Source organism: Mycetomoellerius zeteki, unplaced genomic scaffold (genome assembly GCF_001594055.1).
Source record: "Mycetomoellerius zeteki isolate Tzet28-1 unplaced genomic scaffold, Tzet1.0 scaffold310, whole genome shotgun sequence".
NCBI lineage: Eukaryota > Metazoa > Arthropoda > Insecta > Hymenoptera > Formicidae > Mycetomoellerius > Mycetomoellerius zeteki.
Window position 1 is genome coordinate 1,316,443 of NW_017257295.1, and position 23,645 is coordinate 1,340,087.

Genomic DNA, 23,645 nt, shown 5'->3' on the forward strand with positions numbered 1-23,645 from the left:
GAGCATATGTCTATAGGACTTTTTTTCTTAGTTTTTTACTCCTCTACACGCTCCCGAAGTTTTGCCATTTAATTTGGAAACACCCTGTATATACTATACATACATTTGCCTACATTTTACAATATTTTACTTTCTTGTTATTTTTGTGTAACAAATACTGTTTTTTACACAAATCTGTTTTTATAGAAGGTCACATTACCCCTGTTTCTCTTCACGCCATTATGCAGTGTTCCCACATTTTTATAAATAATATCCTAAGTAACATATTTCATAACTTGGAGCTAGAATGGATTAAACAACACTTTGACGAATGTAACCATTAAGTTTTAAATTTAAATATTGATTATTAATCAAGTTATAGTATAAAATATAAATGGAGTGCCATGATATACCATCTTCTTCTCTAATATCTCCCGCGCGACTCGCTGGAAAGTCCCTCTTGATTGTAGCGAGTCTGAGAAGGTGCGAGTGGTAATCCACTTTATATTCATCACACCTCGCGAGCTAACCTGGGCATTGATTTCGCATTAGGGCAACCGACACATCGCGCCCATTCTCATTTCCTCCTTCTCTTTGCCACACCACGATGCCGATATGTACACAACGCGCGTGTGTATGTACGTGCTCACGTGCCCTCGCCGCGATTCCATTCGTTCAAAGGGAGCGAAGCTTGACACGGCCGAGCTGCAGCACGCAACGTCGAGGGCGGCGGCGACCGCAATATTAGATTAATGGCAGATGTACTTCACTTTCGAAGGGCATCCATCTCTTTCTTCGTCCACCATAGAATTTCCAAGGAAATTAAAAGCTCCTCAAAGTCGTCGACTAGCAGACCTTGTGGATCACTCTCTCCTCTCTCTCTCTCTTTCTCTCTCTCACCAATCTCGAATCCAATATCTTATTTCGATTCATTTCGATTCTTATATCTTATTACGACTAACTCTCGAGAGAGCTTTTAGCGTTACCGTTGAACGTCGGTGATACAGCGAATCGATAGTGCACGAGCCCTTGACATAAATCGCAGTTAATATATACCACAATGTTAGAAAAACGATCGATGCACCGTAAAAAAAATGAAGCAATCAATTTTCATAAATATTTAAGGATGATTTGGCTAGACAGTATCTGCAGCTAAAAGTATCAGTCTCTTTCTCAAACAATCAGCGAAAATAAGCTAATATCAGATAAATATCATTCAAAACTTTTGATGATGTTAAGATGAACGCACATAGAAGTAGAAGTAAGCAGCAAAGCAGTAAGCAGTAAGACATACGAAGTAGGCAATTAACATTGCCAGTATATCTATACATATGAAAGATGGCGGTCTTACGTCTTACTGCTTACTGCTTACTGCTTACTTCTACTACTACGTGCCTTCACCTTTAACCTACCGTGAATACGCTCTGAAACCAATTACAAAAAATAAAACAACAAATAATTTGGCTTACATCAATAGTTTTTATGCAACAAAATGACTATATTTTTCTGCAGTTTTAGGTCAATAACTTTTAAATGAATAATTGGATCCAAATAAACTTTAGCATGAATATTTATTATTGTTTGATCAGCAAAATTTAATTTAATTCTTAATGTACTTCCTCATCAAATTTGCAAATAAATATTACAAAACGCAAATTTATATAAAAATCAAAACTAACAAAAAAATTAAAGAATTTTTAAATCAATAAGAAAATAGTGCTCAAATTTTATACAGATATTTAAACGTTGTAATGGAATTTGGAAAATTTTTATATTTTTGGTAATGTTTTGATACATCCTTATTAAATCAGTTTGACTTTTTTATAATAAAAACATCAAAGAAAATAACATATATATTTATCGATTATACTTAATCAAGATAACGAAAAAGTTTGAGATGCATTCTATCTGTTATATCGCATGCATAAAAGTGGAAAGACTGTAATTTCTCCTATCTCTAATTAAACATAAATCATTGATATTCGCAGGTAGTCGAATTCATAAATATTAACCGATTTATTGCCGCTGCCGAATACAATTAACCGTTCGAAAAATATCGAATGTCATAAATCAGACTTGCGCCTCTATCCACGCGTATCGTATCCTCGTATGTAAATCTGGGTATCTGAACCAGTTTCCATCTCTGATCGATGCGGGATGGCGACTGCGATACCAGACGATCGGCGGGCCAGATCGCGATGTGACGGCGACGACGAAGTTGCGGCGACGTAAACCAACGTGGAAAAAACGACGCAAAGAGTTATAACCGTCGATGTAACGGGAGGAAGGAGCCCGTCTCTTCGCTTGAACAAGCGGCAGCGACAGCGATGGCCTCGAGGGCCGAACGTGGCGGAATGGGGAGATCCCCGACTACGATCGCGCGATAAGATGCAGCGGCGTTGTCGGTTGACAAAGGGTCGTAGGAACGCCTACTCAGATCGGACGCACAACCGCTTGCGGGGGCGTCCATATTAAAATCTCCTCCCGTCTCCTCCCTTCATCCCTTACCTTTATTGCCCCGCCATCGGGACCCCCGGTCCCGTGATCTTGTTTATTACCCGCAACGTACCGCTTGCCAGAAAACGCAGCGATCCTTTTATAATGTGTACTGCAACTGGCTTGAAGTATGACGTTTAACCGTTTAGACTTTAGACGACTACTGACTCTATTTATTGATTTTCATTGTTATTGTTATAACTTTTAATCAGTTAAATGATTAGAATTTTTATAATGTTAAAAAATTACGATTTTTATTGTTAATTTTTCTTTTTTTATATTCAATAAAATAGCTACAAATTAATATATAAACATAAAAAATGCATATACATATATATATATCTTAAATTATATATTATCCATTTTCAAAAATTGCGTAACAAAAATATACGTAATACGGTTAATAATTATTTTGACATTTAATGAATTCTATATGTAAAATTCCAAATACAATGAAAAATGCAATAAGAATCCATTAAAAAACATAATAAGAAATGTAATAAAAATGCATTAAAAATGCAACAAAAAGTGAAAACAATTTTTTTAGGTCTAACAATATTATATGTACGTATTTTTATCTATTATAATAATTTTATCTAACAATTTTATGTATCTATAATTGTAATTATAAAAATTTGAATGCAAATATTATACAAGCATAATACTTTTCACATAAGAATTCAATGATAAAAGGATGAAAATAAGGACACATAAGTTCGTGTCAAAAGGTTGGAAATATGACTTATGCTGCACTCTAGAACAGATCTCTTCAACTTGCTTCTGTCAGAAGGTAGTACCTGTTGAGCAAATGATAATACTTATTTTGTTACATAGTGCAATCAAGATATTACATTTCAATTAATTGCATGTATATATAATTACATTAATGAAATGTATACATAGTTGTTATATTTAAACAAAAAAAAAATGGAATCAAATTTTAATCGTTACGCTTCCATTTAATTTGACAGTTGCCGCGTGATGGAGTTGCTTGCCTGATTCTTTAGTTTATATTTACAGTTGAAGAGTGTTAGTTCGTGTGTTACGATTCTAATAATTGATCGTAATTTGCATTTGTTTTATTTTTCCCTTTTTATTACTCACATCGCCAAGATGTTTCCATATAGCTCGCAAAGAAAATACTGGATGTTTAGCGATGAAAGCGATTTGACTATGTTGAGGGAGAAAACTAACGCTGATTTTATCGCAAAGCATGGTGCAAACATGACTGTGAGTTTACTTTTTCAAAATTACTTATTTAGAACTGTTGCTTTTTCAAATAATAATATCTGCGTATCTATTTCTGTTGTATTTGTGATAACCGAAACCAAACATTGTCGATGAAATTCTAGGTTATGTAGACACAAATAAACATTTTTGTATATGTATATAAAATATTGCTTATTATTAATTTAATACAATGCTACACCTTTCCTAAATATCTCTTTAATAGTAAATTGATTAAAATAACAATTAATACAATTACGAAAGTATAATAACAAATGCTATAATTACAAGTGTTTAATTATAATGCAGCCAGAAGACAAGGAGGAACATTTTCTCTCGCACTCAGAAGAGCGTACATTACTCCGTTTCTATGAATTACAATTAAGAGACTTCTGTCGTCGATTCAATCCACCAATGCCTCGTGCTACTGTCGCCACTGCCTTACATTACTTTAAAAGGTTTTATCTCAGAAACAGCGTGATGGATTATCATCCAAAAGAGATTTTGGTCACTTGTGTTTATCTAGCATGCAAAGTAATTATTCTCCTTGATATATATATTTTTTTCATAATAAAGAAATTTGTAATTTCAGTCTTTTCATATAAAAAATACTCTATTTTAGGTTGAAGAATTTAATGTTTCTATATCTCAATTTGTAGCAAATATTAAGGGAGATAGAGAAAAAGCATCTGACATAATTCTTAATAATGAATTACTTCTCATGCAACAGTTGAATTATAATCTTACTGTTCATAATCCATTTAGACCTGTGGAAGGGTTAATGATTGACATAAAGGTTTTGATATAAAGATACTATTGATGTACGTTTTCCTATGTGTAACAGAAGTAAATATGTTATGCATGATTTTATAGACAAGGTATACGTCTTTGGAAAATCCTGAAAAATTAAGGCAACACATAGATGAATTCTTGGAAAGAGTTTTCCTGACAGATAGTGTTCTTCTTTATGCTCCAAGTCAAGTTGCATTGGCTGCGACTTTGCATGCAGCATCCAGAGCTTCTGCAAACTTAGACAATTATGTTACTGATATACTCTTTTCGAGAGAACAATTGGGTGGGATCATAGAAGCTGTGCGAAGTAATTATATTTTATGTATTGCATGATATTTGTATATACTCTCACTGCATAAGCTATTTATAATTACAAATCAATTCTTATAGAAATACGTTCGATGGCTAAATGTGTGGAACCACCTTCACGAGAAGCAGTAAAAGCTTTAGAGAAGAAACTAGATAAATGTAGAAATCAAGAAAATAATCCTGATAGTGAAATGTAAGTATATTTATATATAAGTTCAATATTATTTTTTAAGATCATCTGTATAGTAAGTTTAAAATATTTTAGATACAAACAGAGAATGCAGGAAATGCTGGCTGAAGAGGATTTACAGGATAATGAAAAATATGCAAAAATTATTCAGGATCAGGCAGCTCACGATGACAAAATTTTGGGAATTAATAAAATTTTATCTCCCTCTGCTCTGTGATAATAAACTTTGTATAATATTTCTTATATAATCCTACACAAAAAATGGATACATATTCCTTGTATAGAAAAAATTGTATAAAATATTTTGTAACTTTATTTTTTCTAAATTTTATATTTTATATTTTTTTCATTCTTATACATCGGATTTTACAGCAATATTCGTCTGTATTTAAAAATATGTAAATATTCTCTTTTTGTTCATTTTCCTTGAAAAAAGTCGAGTTACAAATATTACATTATATATATATATATAAGTTTACATATTAAGAAATTATTTTATACGTGTATTATATATCCTTATTATAAATGCATATGTGAAAAGATAGTTGTACAAATTTATTAGTATTTATTTTCACTTTACACATATTTTTCATCGCCGAATTTCAAATATATTTGCTCAAAAAGTGTTTTGTGCTAAAAGCAGTTTATTTTTTTATATTAGCATATATTATATTTCCTATCCAAGTAATACATTTAAATTAAATTATAACCTAATATCTTTTCATTTCAATATCGTATCATGAAATGATTTAATCCTTTGGAGATGTGATGAACCTGTATACACACATTCGGCGATAATAAGAAGTAATCACATTAAACTTGATTTCATTTGTTTCAACAAATATATCTTGGTTGCTCTATGATGTAAGAAAAAACATGGATTGCTCAAAACGTCATTTCTTTCATCTATTTCTCATCAAGTGTACAAACATTCACAATTCGAATTTATTTTAAAATAAAAAAATTGTTAAACATATATGTTTGATGAAAATATATAATAGATATTTCATATAATTTAATTTTAATGAAAAATTAAAATAATGATGAGTTATATATTACATAATCGATATAGCAAAATGAAAAAAAGTACGCTACTTGTAGCGATCGTTATCACTAGCAAATAAGTCTGGTGTCAGCCTCGTATTGCGTATTGTAAAGAATTGTGTGTTAATTAATTTTATATAACTCGATCATTATCAATAATTTTGGAGGCGAATTTACCCAGAAACTAAGGATCGTGATGCCTGAAGTCCAATCTCTGAGTTAGATGATGTGAGAGGTGACTAGTTGGTACGTTTTGAAAGATGGATGTTTGTTGCCTCATCGACAGATTACTGGGTAATGGTTGAATAATAGGTAATGTAGGGGGTAATGGCAACGGTGTTAAATGTTGCGGAAGCAATGGTACTCCCGATTGTGGTTGTCCCGGATAATTGAAAAACCTGCAAGAAAACATATGTTAATATTTACAAAACGTAATTTATATTTAACTAATTAAGAAGGAGATTGTATTTACGAAATTATACGGCAGAATTATCTATCTTTATTTTTTTTTTTTTATATTATGGGATCATTGTGTCTAAATCACCTTTTTTAATTTTTTTCTTATGCGATTGAGTTGGATCAGTTTTTTTCCTAAATAAGTTCTGTTTAAATTTTAATTATAATTTGAAAAAAGTCAAATATTTTTCTGTAATTTTTACTTCTCGTAACTTTTGATGAAATTATAATTATTTAAAATTTAAAATTAATCAATCAAATTATATCAATTTCTGTTCTGCTGTTCTTTATTACTTTAAAAAACAAAAACATTATATTTTTTATTTTTAAGTATATTTTTCTGCATAAGAGATTCGCAATAATTTATACAAATATATTAGTAATAAAATCTTGTAAAACAAATAATATATAAATAATAAGAATTTTATTTTAGACCGTACATGTGAGAACACAGCCAATAAGAACTACTAGAATTAAATGCCTATAACGTTCGATGCTGGATCTTTAAACTTAAATAATTCAATGTGAATTATATGTATTGGTATACTATATATGTACATGCATATACATATACCATATTTGTAATCCTTCGAACATTGAATTATTTAAGCATCCAGCTTCGACCGTTAGGCAAATAATATATTCTTTACAAGGAAAAGAAAGCTTTTATTGGAAACTATTGGAAATTTTTTATCAAATATCTTTCTATACCATAAGCGATCACCGACAAAAATTGGTCGTGGTGCTGGAATTCCTAAGCTTGAATAGTATTGCTGCGCAAATAGCTCGACGTCATTAGTGTACTTTCTTTTCCACTTAGTCCGTCTATTTTGGAACCATATCTTTATCTGTAAAGTTAAGAGAGGTTTACGCGTGATATATGAAAGATGGAAGTTTGTCAATTAATTAAAGTATTTAGGAGGCTAACTGAAATCAAGTATTAATTGCAAATCTATATTTAAAAAGTTACTGCTTCCGATCATATAAGTTCTAATATCGTTTTTGGCAATACAATACGTGCCACAATTAACATAAATAAACATAAATAAAAATGAGATAAAATGGTATATTGTCTATCAATTAATACGAGATTTATTGATACGGATAAATACATTTTAAATTTCTACTTAGATTTTATATATTTTAGATCTATTCATAAAATTGTTTAAAAAACTTTTTTTTTTATAGTCCAATTTTAATGAGCAGTAACATATTGTAGAAAAATAATGCCATCTTTTATACAGATCAAAATTTCTCAAAGAGTGTCTACCAGCTAGTACCAGCCAGTTCGCGAACATAAAGAGCCGACGACGTATTCTAATTAAAAAATCGACGCCTCTCCGGTTCGTCGCCTCGACGGCGCGCAACAGCCGTTGCTTGGTACATTTTGTTCCGCGACGGATGCAAGCCTCGCGACGACGGAACGTACGAGATGGCTTGCGAGAAGGGGAAAATAGGGGCTCTCCCGAACTGGCTCGTTAACTCCGAGAAATATTGTGACAGTTATGTCTGCGACACGACGCGTCTCTTTCTTGCCTCTGATCCGTCGTCCGATCGTTCTTCCTTTCGACCGCGATTGCAGAGATAATTATCCGGCTCGTTCGCGATATTTCGACCGACGCTGGCAATTATTGTCGGCAAGTAACTGGCGATGACGGCGTGGCACAATCTCCGCAATAGCGAGTATTCTGAGGGTGCGGGTCATAAATTAATTAATTTAAAGCGCGGGCGAGTATTAAGCACATGCTACAAAGTGCATTGCCGAGACTTACGCAACCATTGCACTTTGCGAGCTTTGCGTAGGAATCGTCATGTTAGAAAATTATAGTGCTCTTTCTGGACCGGTTAATATTAGAAGATAATATTGCAGAAAGTAGCATGATTATGGACGATACAGAAATAAAAGCAAGATGTCACAACGAAAAAAGAAAATTGTAAAATGCGTTTAGAGAGACTAACGAATGAAAACTATTAAATTATTCTAAATATATATTGTGATAACTTATGCAATAATTTCTAATATGCTGTTCTAAATTTTACACGAAATATTTTTGCGTAAAACTTTCTTTTTATTTTATTTTAAGTACTATGGTCGAGTTCCGGTTACGGATAAAAAAAACGTCTGAAAAGGTTAAATACATGACAAAAAGCTTCCTTCCATATCAGTTCATGAGAAAGAAGGGTAGAAGTGCTAATTGGTTTTAAAGGACGATCCTCCCCCATGGCGCCACGACTTGGCGTCTGCACATATGCTCCACAGGCTCATAATTTAAAATTAGTTGATTTTAAAGAACTCGAAGTACAACAGACTTAAACTCCTTCAGGTGTTGAGGAAGGTCTACGGAAGTCAAACTCATTATCGCGATTTATTGAGTACAATATCCTGTTTCGGATATAGCCGTTTCGATCTTCTGCGTTCTGTTCCAATTAAACTTGTTTATGATCAGTGACTCTATAACATACTGAAAAGTTTGCAAGGGGGGAAACAATCCCCAGACTCGGTTGTTTCCACGGTGGCAAGCTTTCCAGTACGTACGTTATAGAGTTCACTGTTTATCTATTATTCCAGTTCTGTTCATGATTGTCTTTCAAGACTGAAAAATATTTCGACGCACAATTTACAGAATTGGATATGTATATAAATTCACACTGAAATATTTAAGTACATTAAGATCCGCTTTGACCGAAAATAGGATTTCTCTTACTTAATTAGACTTATTATCATCGGTCCAATTTCATATTATAATTGTTCATTGTTTATGACATGGAGCTCAATATAGGAATATACTGGATTGGTTAGTAGTGGGATTACAAATAGTGTTTGTAAGAATTGGAGTGACAAGACAGCTAATATTTAGCCTTGAAAATTGTAATATATATAATATTACGATGTAGCTTCTTTTAAAAAAAAAAGAATAACTTAAGAATTAATTAACGAAAATAAAATATTTACTTGTGTTTCCGTGAGCTTTAAATTTTTGCTCAGCTGCAACCGTTTTGCCACACTCAAATACTTATTTCTTTCGAATTCCGCCTCCAAGGATTTAATTTGCGTGGCGGTGAACGCCGTGCGTGGCCTCTTCTTCCTTTCGTCGTCGCTAATAGCGGCGACGGTCTTCTCCTGGATATCCCTCTCCGCGCTCGTGGTTGAATTCGCGCCACTACTGCTGGTACACGCCTCTGTAAAAATATTCCGTCCCTTATGTATCGGAATAAGTAACTCGAACAAGATGGCTCCGCTAAAACAGAAAAGCTCTTTAAAATAAAAGCTCTTTACTCTTCAAATTATTCTGCAATTAATGACACATAGAAAAGTATCTAACCATTTAACTATAAATATAGATCTGAAAATAATTTTATTAGATTATCAAAATAATTATATGGGGCACTCAAACTGGTTGTTATAGATTATTATAGAATATCAAAAATTTTTGCAACATTGTTCATTATGTTTGAGTGTGCTACATAATTAGTTTGATGGTTCAACAAAATTATTTTCAGATGTGTATCTCGCTAAGTTTTTAGATACTTCAGCAAAATCGTTTTTTCCGTGATATATCGACAATATTTATACCACGCAAGAGATGTAATCAGGTCTTAATACCCGCATCATTTAAAATTTAAATGTTTCTTTGATAAACGAATATATATATCGATATATCGGAAGTAATCATCTGAAATACGACTCGATTATTAAGTACTGCAAATTATAAAACGCAAGTTCCTCGACATGGGAAAGAGAAAGTATCACAACGGGATGAAAATAATTGATGTGAACATAGAAACCGCGTCATCATTCATTTACAACCCGCTGTATATCTCGCGGACACCATATTTTTATCCTTTTAATCGCTTTTAAAAGAAGGGAATAGTGCGTGTGAACCTATGCCGTTGAGTGCGAGCGGACTCCAATTACCTCCATGGAATCCTTTTTCTCATCAATCTCGTGACTTTTTGTACGCCGAAGTTGTTTATATTTATATTTATCCCGGCTTACAAGACTTGCCGTACACGACGTCGAGCCGCGTGTCATGAAAAATGTCTTCGGGCTTGCTTTTAGGCGGTTAGAAACGAGACCGCGGTCTCTTAAGCGTCGGAGGATCATCTTCTAATTATCTGCCCATTCGTCATCTGACGAAAAAGTGTGGCATCGCAACAGCCGACTGAGCTTTCGACGAACGCTGAGAATATTATGCTACTAATATTGATCGTCGTTGAAATAATCTCGAGAATTTTTCTACAGCTTTTCAAGCGACTTTTTTTTTTAAACAGCAATACTAATTAATTTGAAATATTAATTTTAAAAAAATATAATTTATTTATCAAGTATATGTATATATAATATTAAGATTATAAGTTGAAAATTGAAATTATAATTACATCTTAATTTAAGATTAGTATTCAGAGTCCATTCTTATTTTAAGACTATTTTAAGTAATGTCTTAAACTGTTAATATAGTTCTGTGATTGGCTTATGACATTTTAAAACTGCACTCTCTCTTAAGACGGTCTTAAATATAAAACCGACTATTAATATACCGGCCTAAAAAATTAAAATAAAATTGAGAATAAAAACTGACAATTATAATATCTTTAAAATAAAAACAATACCTACTCCATAATTATTTAAATCCATTGGCATAAGTTATTTTAATAGAAAACCATTCAACTTACGGGAAGAAAAATGGGAAAGTTCAACTTACGGTTCAGGTGGTTTCTCGATGCACTGCGATAATAAATATTCCGCAAAAGCTATTCACGGCGACATTATGCCAAGAAGCGCCGTTTACTGGCTACTAATTGTCAGATGGCGACGTAATTGTCGCGTTTCTCGCGCCTTTTTCGTGGCTTCCTCGCCTATAGTCGTACTGCAGAATTGTCGGCTAAAACTGTACCATCTCTAATTCACTTCGCGCGAAACGCACTACTGACGTGCACACTCGATGTAGTTATCCATGTCTCCAAAAGAAAATCATGTCAGCTGTTGTGGTAATATTTTGTTTCTGGATCACTGTATGTCTTTTAAATACATTTATACAGAATACAATATTATGAAACTCTGTATATTATAAAAACTTCAAATTTCTTTTCGTCCTAACAAACATTAGAGTAACATCCATCAAAATTTTAATCTTTAAAATGAAGAAAATTGTTCAATTGTTTAAGCAAAGATACATTAATTTATAGTGCACTGAATATCGATTAAGCATAAATATAAGTTGATTAAAATTATTTAACTTTTACATCTATATATTTATTATTATAAATTATTAAATGATTTTAATCAGCTTGTATTTATTTAAGAACATTTAAGAACAACTAAAATTAAATAACATTTTGGCATAAATATTATAAGATTAAGTGGAATATTTAGTGGATTATTCCTTTGACAATGCATATTTAATTATCACAACCTGCTCACAACCGGAAGCACACCGAAAGAAGAGGAAGAAAAGAGTCTGCAAGGAGCGAGTCTCGCACGGCTCATTTGTCGTCGAGTTTCTGACTCGGTTGCATTGATGAACGAGCTCTGGAAAGCAGTAGGAAAGGATTGGTGCAGAGAAAACGACCGCAAAAAGGAGTCGACAACACGGAGAGCGAAGAAGAGCGACGCTCCAGGAACAGGGACACGTTGAACGCGTCGCGGAAATAGAATACCACGCCTTCTAGTTTACCTAATTGCCGCGAGCCATGGCGAACTTGTCCCCTAATTATTCGGTGACGAATGGCACGAGAGCAGAAGTACGAGATAAAGCGCGGCCAAATCTCATTCGTCTGACGTTGCTGACCATTTCATACTCGCCATCAACCCTGAGTATAATTAATTTATCTTTGCGAGTCGCGAAGATCGGCAAATCTGTCTCGAAGATGCTTTATGATTGGATTTGTTGCCAGTCAAGATCTTAATAATATCCAAACAGTTAAATTACTTATCAATTATCAACAAACTTATTAATAACTTAAGCAAGAAAATATATCCGGAAATTCATTCTGACACTTAAAGACGTTATATATTTAGTACTTCAACTCCTATGATACGTTCTGTAATAACGTCGATAATATTTTGAGAGATATAACATCCAAGTAAAAAATTAAAAATATAGTGAAAAAGGTGTTATATATGAATGCAAAATTGTCGCTCGATGTCATAATGGGCTCATTCAAGAAATGCTTCTCTCGTATCACCCCTTGCTCTTTATGTTGTTCTTTCACGAAGATTTACGTTGACGGCTTTGTAGTTGGACGCGACGTTCCACATGTCTCAGTCCCAACACACAGCGCAAACGAGAATTGTCCTCTCCTTAGATCTCGAATTTATCGCGTCGGCCATTACGGTGTGTAAATCACAACGCGGTTACGTGCCCTCGGATGGAAATTAGTCGTTGAGGTCCTCGAAGGCGTGTATGAGATGCCGCAGAATTGAGTCGCTCGACTCTCATTAATTATTCGCAAAACATAAACTAGTTCTCCATTATGCCACATCGGATAACAATTGAAATATGTTAAATGCAATGCTGCTTCTAGCGACCGTATTTTGACAGTAATTGTTCTCGAAAATAATTTCATGTTGCCAATTGCATGAAGATTTGCCAAGCAAATTACAGTGGTATAGTATGATGCATATAGAAATAATAAATTACGTCTAAAATCATTACGTCTTAAAAGAAACTTTTGTTTCCTGGACTTTCAAGTTTATAAAGTTACAATATGAAATGTAAACAATTCTAATGATTATAAGTACAATTTTGAAAATAATATTTCAGAAAAATTTTGGAGAAGTTTTACCACCGTTCTTTTGCACTTAACTGCAAATAAGAGAGAGTTGTTGCATGGCAGAATTAGCAGGGGAGACAGATAAATAGTGGACGAAGAGCAGAAACATTGAGTAGGCGTGGAGCCTGCAGGAAGTAATGGATCAAACTCACAAGCGACAGTCCTCTCCGCGTGATCTTACAGATTCGTTACCGCAAGAGAAGTCTCATGTAGATTTTATAACAATTAGTTTCTCTAATATCCGTAATAATGTTGCCAGCCAATGCAAAATCGGTCCCGGCGGTATACAATTCTCGAGTTCAAAGACTCGAAGTAATCTTTGACGATTTTACATATATACTTACATATATACTTACTATCATTATTTAAAAAGACTACTTTTATTTCCTAGAAATTCGGTCAAGATTTTAAGAATAATAAATATTATATAAATAAAGAAATTCGGAAAAACACACTTCCTGCAAACTGAAGATACATAGACATCTATCAATGTTAAATAATTATATAAAATTTTGCTTTTTAAAGACAATCTGCTCATTATTTGTATTTTGTTAAATGTGAAGTAACTTCTATTTTGAAGTCGAAACTTCTAAAAAACTTCTTACTCAACTGTATTATTTATATAATTATTATCTGTAAACATTATAATCTCCGAAAAAATTATAATATTTATAAATTTGATTATCTTTAGCAGAATTATTAAAATATAAGATTGTTTGTAAGTTTGCGTAACTACGATAATATGCAGATATTACTTAAACGCAGACATTTAATTAAACAATTTCAACGCATCCGATATATTAACAATATTTAACTGTTAAAAACTAATTAAAAACCGGTATTGCCACCGATAAATATGGTTTTATCTGATTAAACGAAGCAAATACATATGTACATTAAATACTTTTCAACGAGATGTATACTTGCAATAATGGCGAAATTGTTAGCCAATATCACCATTATTGCAAGTATATATCTCGTTGAAAAATAATTATTATAAAACTGAAATATTGCTAAATGTTTTTTTATGGTTTTAGCAAAATGACTTTAGCAATTAAACGATTTAATAAAATAAATACAAGTGTTTTACACCTGTGTAACGTGCAAATTTTGGCTTTGGCATTACATTCATCTAAACGAATTTATTTTTATCTATGTAATAAAATGATTTGAATATTTAAGAAATTATTTACAGTGTGTACATAAAAAATAGAACGTATTTCCGCGCGCGCGTTATTTATTTAGACATTTACTTGAATATATTCTATTATAAAATAAATAAGCAGAAAAAGCAGTTCTAATTCAATGTTGATCTTAATCAATTTTGTAATCTTAAATAATGATTTAAACATTTAAAAAATGCAATTAGGATACAGTTATAATTATTTTTCTTATTATTAATGCTAATTTATATCTTAGGAAAATATTCTCTCTTCTTACTTTAATTTAAAGCAACAGAAAAAGAAATGTTCTTTTAAATAGAATATTTTAGGTTGTAGATATTTATGCGATTGTTAGAAAATGTAATAGAGCGTAATAATCTTAATTAAACTCACCATAATATATCTCTGGTTCAGGAGATGTCGAGCATACCATGTCAGTATCGTCGAGCTCGATTTCCTCTGTCATTGACATGGATGAATCAGGTACAACAAGCATTCTTGTCTCCAATTCATGATCTGTAAATATGGTTATTTTATTTAATTCTTATTATATGGATTATGTCACATCAAGATTGCTTACAAAATCTGTTTGAAATAAAAAAGTACACTTTGCCAGAAAATTATCTTCTATAGTCTAGTTCTAATATATCTTGTATAATAACAAGATATATTGATTAAAAATTATCATTAATCAAAAATTTATTTAAAACGTTGATCTTTATATCACATTGTATATATACAAAGTGCCCTGCAATTTCTTGCCAAGCCCTTTTATGTAAATAGAGCGGACTAAACTGAGTCGAAAAATCCTCTACCATTTTGCAATTTTCGTAATAGTTATCAAATATTAATTACTAAAAATCGCTAAATATTTTCAATAATTTTTTACTCAAATACTATAAACTTTACAGAAAAACAGCAAAAAACAAAAATTGCTTATTTTCTTCTCATAAGTTCTGAGAATTTTTTCAGAATTTTTTAATACCGTATTTTCTCATATTGGTAAAAATAGTTGTCAATAAGAAAATGCAGTACTAAAAAGTTGATAAAAAGTTCTTAGAGCTCTATGAGAAGAAAATAAATAATTTTTGTTTTTTGCTGTTTTTCTGTAAAGTTGATAGTAGGTGTTTAAGTAAAAAATTATTGAAGACCACTATATTCGATAATTTTTAGTTATTAATATTTTGTTAAATAAACATTGCGAAAATTACAAATGGTAGAGGACTTTTCGACTCAATTTAGTCCGCTCTATCTACACAAAAGCACTTGGCAAAATTGCGGGACACCCTGTATATAGGGTGTTCAACGTAATGGTCCGCACGATTTCTCAAATATTTCCGACAGTTAAACAAAAGTTAAAAGATGAATGTCACTTTTATTGATGTTTTATTGATTTTATTGATACTTAATATCAAATTTGTAAACTTATTTGTAACAATAACTTGTAAAATTATTTGTAACAACAGTACTTACAACCTCTGACTAGAATACAGAACATACATACATACATACATCTACTTATTTAATAAAATATGCAATAAAATCAATAAAACATCAATAAAAGTGACATTTCGACAGTGATTTGAATTCTTGAAGACTTCTACAATATTATGGAAAAAAATTGTATGGTACTATTTAAAAAATTTGAGATGACTTCGATTTGCTTATAAAAAAAAATTTTTTTTAATTCTTTTATCGCATGTTGTAGCCTACATAAAACAGATGAATACTCACCCTTCAATCTTTTTTTTAATTGTCGGAAGTATCTGAAAAATCGTGCGGACCGTTATGCTGAACACCCTGTATATCACATTGTATGTAACAAATGATTTATAATATTTGATAAAAAATATAATTTTTTAAAATTACATTATAAAGATATTTTTTTAACAATAATGTCAATAATAGAATAATTCAAGAACTTGTTGAATAAAAACAAAATAGATATAAATTATTTGTTATCTTTTTCTACAAATGATTAACATCCAATTGTAACGGAGATTAGAAAACGATTTCATTATTACTCACTTTCTTGGCAAAGCAAAGATAAATCGGTCTGTTGTGGAAATTTATTTTCTTCTTCATCTATCTTGCTCGGTTTTGCTAGTAATCTTTCGATACTGAAAGAGCATAATTTCGGATTTTCCGCAGAATCGCTCGTTTCTTTCAACAAGTCTGATTTTTTCATCTCTTCATCGGACATCTTGAACGCGTTTTGTCAAAACAACACTCAGAATATTCTACTAGTAACATAAAATTGTCTTTTTTATATTCTCGAGTAAATATTTCGCATCTATTGAAATGTATTCTACAACTGATAGATTAATTCTTCAAGGATTATATTTTCAAGTTCTTTTTATTAATCTTGATATCACTCACTTAAAAAAAAAGACCCGCCTTACACCACACACTTATAATTAATCAATGTCCAAGAATTAGGCAATTGATGATAGAACTTCACTAAAACTTAATTGCGGTGTTTCACTCATTCTCTTTATCAGTTAATATATATATGTTACATTTTAATTAAAACATGAGAAAACATAAGAAAATGATTATATTAACAATAATCAAAAGAATAAAGAACCGAGGAGTTACATTGGTATCCCTCGATGTGTTCGGAAGATTAGAGCCGAAACCAGCGACTGTTTTGTCGGGGTTACTCACGGTGTCCAACAATATTTTTTTGGCACTCAAGTCAAATTCTTCGTTTCTTAAGGCGGTATCCTAAAGCCACGTGCTCACGACGTCATCGCGAGATCAACCAATCGTACAAACTTCTGGGCGGATCTTGGCAAACACGTGCGTTTCTGGAAGGAGCTTTTAATGATCTTGTATAGCGAGACGGTAGCGACCACTAAACGATGGTAATGAGATGACTATAAATTTCTGTCACTGCCACGGAACGCCGTTTAATAATCATGATAGGTAGCAGATGCGATGCGAAATTAAAATTAGTTATAAAACTTAATAATTTAATAAGAAGAGAAAAAAGGGGGTCATAGATTCTGACTACAAAACTTATACTTATAGTACATTTAAATAATAATGACTGGATTAGACTTTTGAATTTAAAAAATACTTTTGTACATTATATTATTATACTAAAATAAATTTAATTATGCATTTATTTAATTAAAGCGTAGCAGAAGTAAAGCTCACAAAAATATGTTGATTATATCATCTAAAAATATTTAATTTAATAACTATGTTATTATCTAATAAATAATTCAATAACATGATACTTAATTGATTCGACGAATTTATATCATTCATGTCATTTTAAAATCGCTATTTCGGTGATCATTTGATGTTAGTGATAATTATTGTAAAAATCATCTTTTTTACGTGTGATGCATACATTTACAAATTATCATATATAATAATGAGATCATTTTGAGTGCGTTGCCTAAAACATGAAAAACTGAGCCTTCGGTGTATTATTAGACCATCAAGAAGCGATGTCCAGTGAATATCTGTGAATTTATATCATACCGCCATTTTGACATATTTGTTCCTTCATTTAATAATGAATAATTAATGAGATTATTTTAATGGTGCATAAGATGAATCAATATACAAAGATAACGAAATAAATGATATAAATTTCTTTTAAAATATAATAATGTTGATACAACCTGCTTGGAATTTCATTACACAAATCAATTTCTTAAATAATTATATCTTAAAACATTATATCTTAAATAATTTTCAAGCTAAAATATAATGTAAACTCTTTAATTATAATAAGAAGTAAATTTTTTAAATAAAATTATTTTTAAATATTTGCCTGGATCGAAGATCGAGAACTATTTTATTTGATTTATAGGAAGAATTTTGTGAAGCGCGGACAGAGTTCTCTAGAAACTGTCAATGGGTGTGACTGCAAGATCATGTTACCGATGTATAGTACCACTCTGATAGGCTGTTGCCGTTTTATGTTCAGAAAATTGAAACCTTCGCGGTGGCTGATGAGCCAAAATGTTTGTTAATTTCACGCTTAATTGACGAGTAGCAAGTGCAACAGTTAAGATATATCTTCATTCCTCTTAAACACATCTGCCGCATGATACGTGACTCGGATCGACAGGTTCCTTGAACATATTTTTGGAGTCATGTTTCGACACGTGAAAAATCTTCGTTGTATTCGCGCTCATATGTATGTATAATTATGTCTACATATATATATATACATATATACATATATATATATATATATAAAGGTGACATTGCGCCATGTTCAATATGTAAATATTAGAAAGCTACTAAATGTAGTCTAATATAAATCACCAACATTACCATAAATATATATACGTGCATATTTCGTTAAATTCACGGAAAAGGATTTAATTTAATGAAAACGAGAGATAATGCCATGAACCTTTGTTTATTTCCTTAGGCATTAAGACAGACCTGCATCCTTTATATTCTGTGCTCATTTGTTATTTTCAGAAAAAATAATCATCCCTAATTATATTATTACTTTCACAAAGACTTTTACATATATGGATTCCGGTATCTAGTTATTTTGACTATGTATGTAATTATCTTGATTCATAATTACACTCCTATTATGCTATTAAATATCATGAAAAAAAAATAAATCAATAGATAGAGTAGCTTCACACGAAAAGTGTTACGCGTAAGTATTAAATGCGCAAGACAGACCGTGTATCTGTACAGTATTAATATCAACAAAAAGTATATTCGTTGAATATTAATATAATTAATCTAATCATTATTTTTCTTTAACAACACTCGGATATAATATTCATTATTTTATCCGAGATTGAAAAGATTTAAATCTAATAAAAAGGAGAAAAGAAGAACAAACTTACATTATCTCATCAAACTTAAAATTAAAAAAAACGGACATTAAAATTTCAAATATCACAATCAAGACATTCCCGAAACTTTTGTGATTTGCACGTTAGTTTTTACGAACCTTTTCGCATTTGGTCCATGTATCACTTGTGGCTCAATACTTCCACAATATTTTCTCTCGAAATGTACATTATCATTTATTATAATGCATTGATGTTACATTTTAGCATTATAATAAACGTTATATTATAAGAATCCAGATAATGTTCATATTATTGCTAATTGTGAAATATTAATTAATAAATATTCATTCTTGCAATGCTACTGACGAATATGTGTTACCATGATAGAACTCGTTCGTTAGAACTTAATGCTTGTGCATTAACAAAGAATATGTTGCACATAAGTTTTGGCATTATACAACGAAGAGTGAGAAGTGTTGAATATTAATTACAACATAACGATTTATATAACGAGAATATTAACTGATTGAATAGCGATTGCTTGCAACGCTATTTCTTGCTGTGACTGGAGCAAGATTTGTGTTCCTTTACATTTGCTGCGTAGAGTTACCATTCCAAGTATTATTCTCATCATTATCATCCCCACCTGAATGTAGTCTGTGTATATTCCCTTGCGCTCTGATTGTTGTCCCTCCTGAATTACCCAAGTATCTTCTAAACAAACTGTATCATGAATAGAATGTTTATTTAATACATGAAATAAACATTAAATTAATTACATTAAAAATTACATATTTTATGTACAATTTTATTAAATATATTCAAGTATAATGCAAATGCATGTAGCTTTATAATCTTGTGTATACAAGACTGTTTAATGTATTTATTGGAAAAAAACCTACCCCGAAGATTGAACTACATTTCGCCGATTTGATGAAATAGCTCTGTCGGGGTTGTTTGTCGTTTCTACGGAATCATTGTTGGAATCGCCACTTTGATTCGTGTCTCCGTTAGTGCCGGAAAAGTAACCTACTATATAATTGTAAATACGAATAACGGGTGTGAAAAAGGACCATATGAAGCGTGAGAAGAATCCAACATCTTGTGTCGAAGTTACCACTGCCGTGGTATTAGACTGGAAAAAATATAAGAAAATATAAAGTGAATTATGAATATAATTAAAAGTATAATACTTTATAAAAGAAAACCTTATTCTATTTACATTTTTCAAAGGAAGAATTAAAATAACGGCGGTTGGGACCAATTCTAGTTCCAACAGAGTTTTGTCATTTTCCTCATTAGTCAATTCTCTTCTAGGAAATGATGTCGACATGGCGAAGTGTCGGAAGGGTAGATTAATGTTTTCGGTAACATAGGTGCGTAAGGTGCGCAAAGTATCAGATGGTTCAAATTGTCCTGTATGAGAATTACCAGACGGTAATCTAAATTGAATTCTGGTCACTGTGGCGTTACTAGGTGTTGGATTATATTTCGGTTGTTCTTGACTCTGTTGTTGTTGTACTTGTTGCTGTTAAAGAAAATAAAAGAAACTTTTAGTGATACTAATTAAATATAAAAATCATTAATGATTAAAATGATTAAAATAATATTAACCTGCAGAGCAAGTTCCTTTTGTTTTCGTTCTAATTTATCTTGAACGATTTGTTGTCTGACTTTTTCACGAGCTGCAGCCTCTGCAGCCTTTTCTCGCCTCCTTTCTTCATTTGCTTGCTTTATTTCTAATTCTTGCTGCGTTTGCCGCAATTTCTGCACATCGCGTCCCATCTTGCGTCGTTCAATTTCACGTTCCCGTTCCTTTTTCTGCTCCTCCTCTAGTCGTTGTTTTCGTTGGAGCTCAATTAACTGTCGTGCTCTTTCAAGCTTTTCCTAGAAATGTGAGACAGACATAATTTGTCACATTCAAAAATTATATAGATATTCTTGATAAATAAATTCACATACCTCAGATGTCAATTCCTTATTTTGATTATCATGTTTAGTTTCAACACTTATTTTTGCTGATGCTTCATTATTGTCTTGATTTTCTGTGTTTAATGAAGTTGCAGATTTTGCGTCTTCCATGACATAATTTTCGTTATTTGAACTATCTATTGGTGTAACAGACTGTGTTGTACCAGAAGTCAAATCTGCATTTGGATTGGAATTATTATCATTTATGTTAGATGTAGTCTCAACGGCATTGTTATTACTGCTGCTACTGGTAGCTGTAGCTTTTTGTTCTGCGTCAATCAAGTTTAATGAAGATTGTTTATTACTCTTCCCTGCCTTCGTAAGTACATTATCAATTTTGGATGCTAATTCAGATGCAGTTGCGCTACCAGCAATAATTTCCAGTGGTGTACCATTTTCTCCAATGAAAAATAAGGACGGTACTGGTACTAATTGATCTGATTGTTAAATTTAAGGAAAATTTTAAAATATGATAAACATAATAATACTAAAAGCAGCAAGATAAATGTTATATAATAAAATAAATTAATATTAAAACAGAAAGATATTAATGTTATATAAGAGGATACAAATTTGCGCAAAAAATCTATAAGTTTCGGATCCACTCTCTAATCTTATAGCTATAAAATGCTCTCTTTCCAGGCGGGAGGAGACTTCTGTAGCATCAATTGCTTGAGCAAGTTGCAATGATGTGTCATCTTTGCCTAAAAGAACATTATACTAATATCTTTATAATTGTCTAAATTTATGTAAATATGGCTGATTTTTTAAGTATCCATTTTATGTACAATACTTCACATATTTCATGTATTTGTACATGCACACACACACGCGCGCGCGTGCGTGTGTGTATTAGATTAAAAAGATAATTTCGAGTCGGATCAAACTAGAATCAAATCTAACCTAGAATTTGGATTACATACCTTCTACGAATACAACGAAAACTGCCTTCCTCGATTTTGACGTCGCAACCGCCTCGTTAATACTTCCCGCAAACCACTTCATTATTTGAGAATATTCGTATATTTCGTTTCCTTGTATTCTCTAACAATATTGATGACGTAACGAAGAAACTGCGGAGTGAAACACTAGAAATTTTTCGATGGATTTGACGTTTCAAATTCGGAGTAAGGTTCAGATAGGTGTACGATGAGTCGTCACTCTCTACTGTTACCTGATGGCGCGCGCGCGACAATGATCTACCCCCACCTATCACTAAATTAAATGTCTTTTTTTATTGTAAATTAATAGAATATTTATTTACCAATTAGCATATTTTAATATCTCATTTGATGAATATATGTCAATATAAAAAACAAAGTGGTTTATTTATTTTGGATAATTGGACATATAATATCATTGGTGGACTAATCTGGACTATTTTTTAGACAGAGTTAATAAAATCTTATTTGTTATAAACTTTTTATTTGTTATAAATCTAACATGAAGGGTCCTAAAAATGTTCGCAGAACTGGATCTTATAGCTTTTGAATGTCTTAAGGAATTACAAAATATGCTGTGTGGAGATGTATAATAATAATAATTTTTATTGGACATAATCATCAGGGCTGAATTAAGGCTGCGGTCCACTTGACGTTACAAACGCTTCGAAGCGTTTGAGCGACCAATCAGAACAATGAATTTTACGAATTGACTAATCAAAGAATACTTCGAAGCATTTGTAGCGTCAAGTGGACCGCAACCTAAAGGCCATTCTACATTGGTCGTATCGTAGACGTCGCGAGTCACAAGTTTGTTGCTTGAGCCAATCCGATGCTTCAATTTCAAAGTCGTATGATGCTTACGACGCTTCCGACGCTACGATACGACCGATGTAGAATGGCCTTAAGACTCATGCCACCTTTATTCAATTAAATCGTTGTCACACTTAAGCCTGCGGCACACGATGCTTGTTTTCCTGCTGGATTCCTAGCTGGATTAGAATCTTGTCATCGTATTGGCTGTGATACTGACAGTGTCTGCATCGTAGCCAATACGGTGACAAGAATTTATTCTAGCTAGCAATCCAGCAAGAAAACAAGCATCGTGTGCCGGCTTTATTCAAGTCTGTCCAATTTTAGCTCATCAACATTTTGCTTATCAACACTTTGTAATCCCTGAAATCTTACTCATTGAATTTTTTGGGTCAATGGCTTTATGTTTTGGATCAAGGACCCTATTCTTGAGAACATACGAAAATGACGACAGTTTCTCGACTGTAATTGGTCGATTGTATATGGAATTACTATTTTCGATATTTGTTATTTGAGTATATAAGATGCGCTTGCACCAATGTTACTTTGACTTTAACCGAGATTTAAAACTCTCTCTGCCTCGTTTTAAAACTGAAAAGAGACAGGGACAAAAAGAGTTTTAAGTCTCGCTTAAAATTAAAGTAACGTTGGTGCAACCGAGCCTAATGCTGGATTCACACTGCATCCGATTTTCGTCGTACAA

The 23,645-nt window shown here is 32.0% G+C and overlaps 3 protein-coding genes across 3 annotated transcripts; 1 reads left to right on the plus strand and 2 right to left on the minus strand.

The window, feature by feature from the left end:
- Window positions 1-3,488: 3,488 nt before the first annotated feature.
- Window positions 3,489-5,238, plus strand: CycH (cyclin H). Its single transcript, XM_018451416.1, has 6 exons — window positions 3,489-3,705; window positions 4,012-4,236; window positions 4,325-4,498; window positions 4,576-4,801; window positions 4,885-4,996; window positions 5,069-5,238. Exons 1-6 carry the CDS (start codon window positions 3,589-3,591, stop codon window positions 5,208-5,210), a joined length of 996 nt encoding a protein of 331 aa, XP_018306918.1. The 5' UTR covers window positions 3,489-3,588; the 3' UTR covers window positions 5,211-5,238.
- Window positions 5,239-6,070: 832 nt separating this feature from the next.
- Window positions 6,071-16,903, minus strand: LOC108724799 (homeobox protein ceh-19). Its single transcript, XM_018451417.1, has 6 exons — window positions 16,842-16,903; window positions 16,459-16,670; window positions 14,824-14,946; window positions 9,447-9,673; window positions 7,205-7,341; window positions 6,071-6,435 (listed from the first exon to the last, which is right to left on the minus strand). The coding sequence occupies exons 2-6, from the start codon at window positions 16,631-16,633 to the stop codon at window positions 6,222-6,224; spliced, it is 876 nt and encodes a 291-aa protein (XP_018306919.1). The 5' UTR covers window positions 16,634-16,670; window positions 16,842-16,903; the 3' UTR covers window positions 6,071-6,221.
- A 2,390-nt stretch (window positions 16,904-19,293) lies between these two features.
- LOC108724813 (UBX domain-containing protein 4) lies at window positions 19,294-22,349 on the minus strand. The gene is made up of 7 exons (XM_018451454.1): window positions 22,112-22,349; window positions 21,758-21,892; window positions 21,180-21,625; window positions 20,832-21,104; window positions 20,440-20,745; window positions 20,120-20,352; window positions 19,294-19,940 (listed from the first exon to the last, which is right to left on the minus strand). Exons 1-7 carry the CDS (start codon window positions 22,191-22,193, stop codon window positions 19,805-19,807), a joined length of 1,611 nt encoding a protein of 536 aa, XP_018306956.1. The 5' UTR covers window positions 22,194-22,349; the 3' UTR covers window positions 19,294-19,804.
- Between the last annotated feature and the right edge of the window lie 1,296 nt (window positions 22,350-23,645).

Coding starts and splice junctions, on each gene's coding strand:
- CycH (XM_018451416.1), top strand. CDS start 3,589: ATGTTTCCATATAGCTCGCAAAGAAAATACTGGATGTTTAGCGATGAA. Junction 3,706..4,011: donor AGCATGGTGCAAACATGACT/GTGAGTTTACTT, acceptor ATTATAATGCAG/CCAGAAGACAAGGAGGAACA. Junction 4,237..4,324: donor GTGTTTATCTAGCATGCAAA/GTAATTATTCTC, acceptor ACTCTATTTTAG/GTTGAAGAATTTAATGTTTC.
- LOC108724799 (XM_018451417.1), bottom strand. CDS start 16,633: ATGTCCGATGAAGAGATGAAAAAATCAGACTTGTTGAAAGAAACGAGC. Junction 14,947..16,458: donor ATCTTTGCTTTGCCAAGAAA/GTGAGTAATAAT, acceptor CCATATTTACAG/ATCATGAATTGGAGACAAGA. Junction 7,342..9,446: donor TAAAGCTCACGGAAACACAA/GTAAATATTTTA, acceptor TTAACTTTACAG/ATAAAGATATGGTTCCAAAA.
- LOC108724813 (XM_018451454.1), bottom strand. CDS start 22,193: ATGAAGTGGTTTGCGGGAAGTATTAACGAGGCGGTTGCGACGTCAAAA. Junction 21,893..22,111: donor TTTCGTTGTATTCGTAGAAG/GTATGTAATCCA, acceptor ATGTTCTTTTAG/GCAAAGATGACACATCATTG. Junction 19,941..20,119: donor AATGTAGTTCAATCTTCGGG/GTAGGTTTTTTT, acceptor TTCATGATACAG/TTTGTTTAGAAGATACTTGG.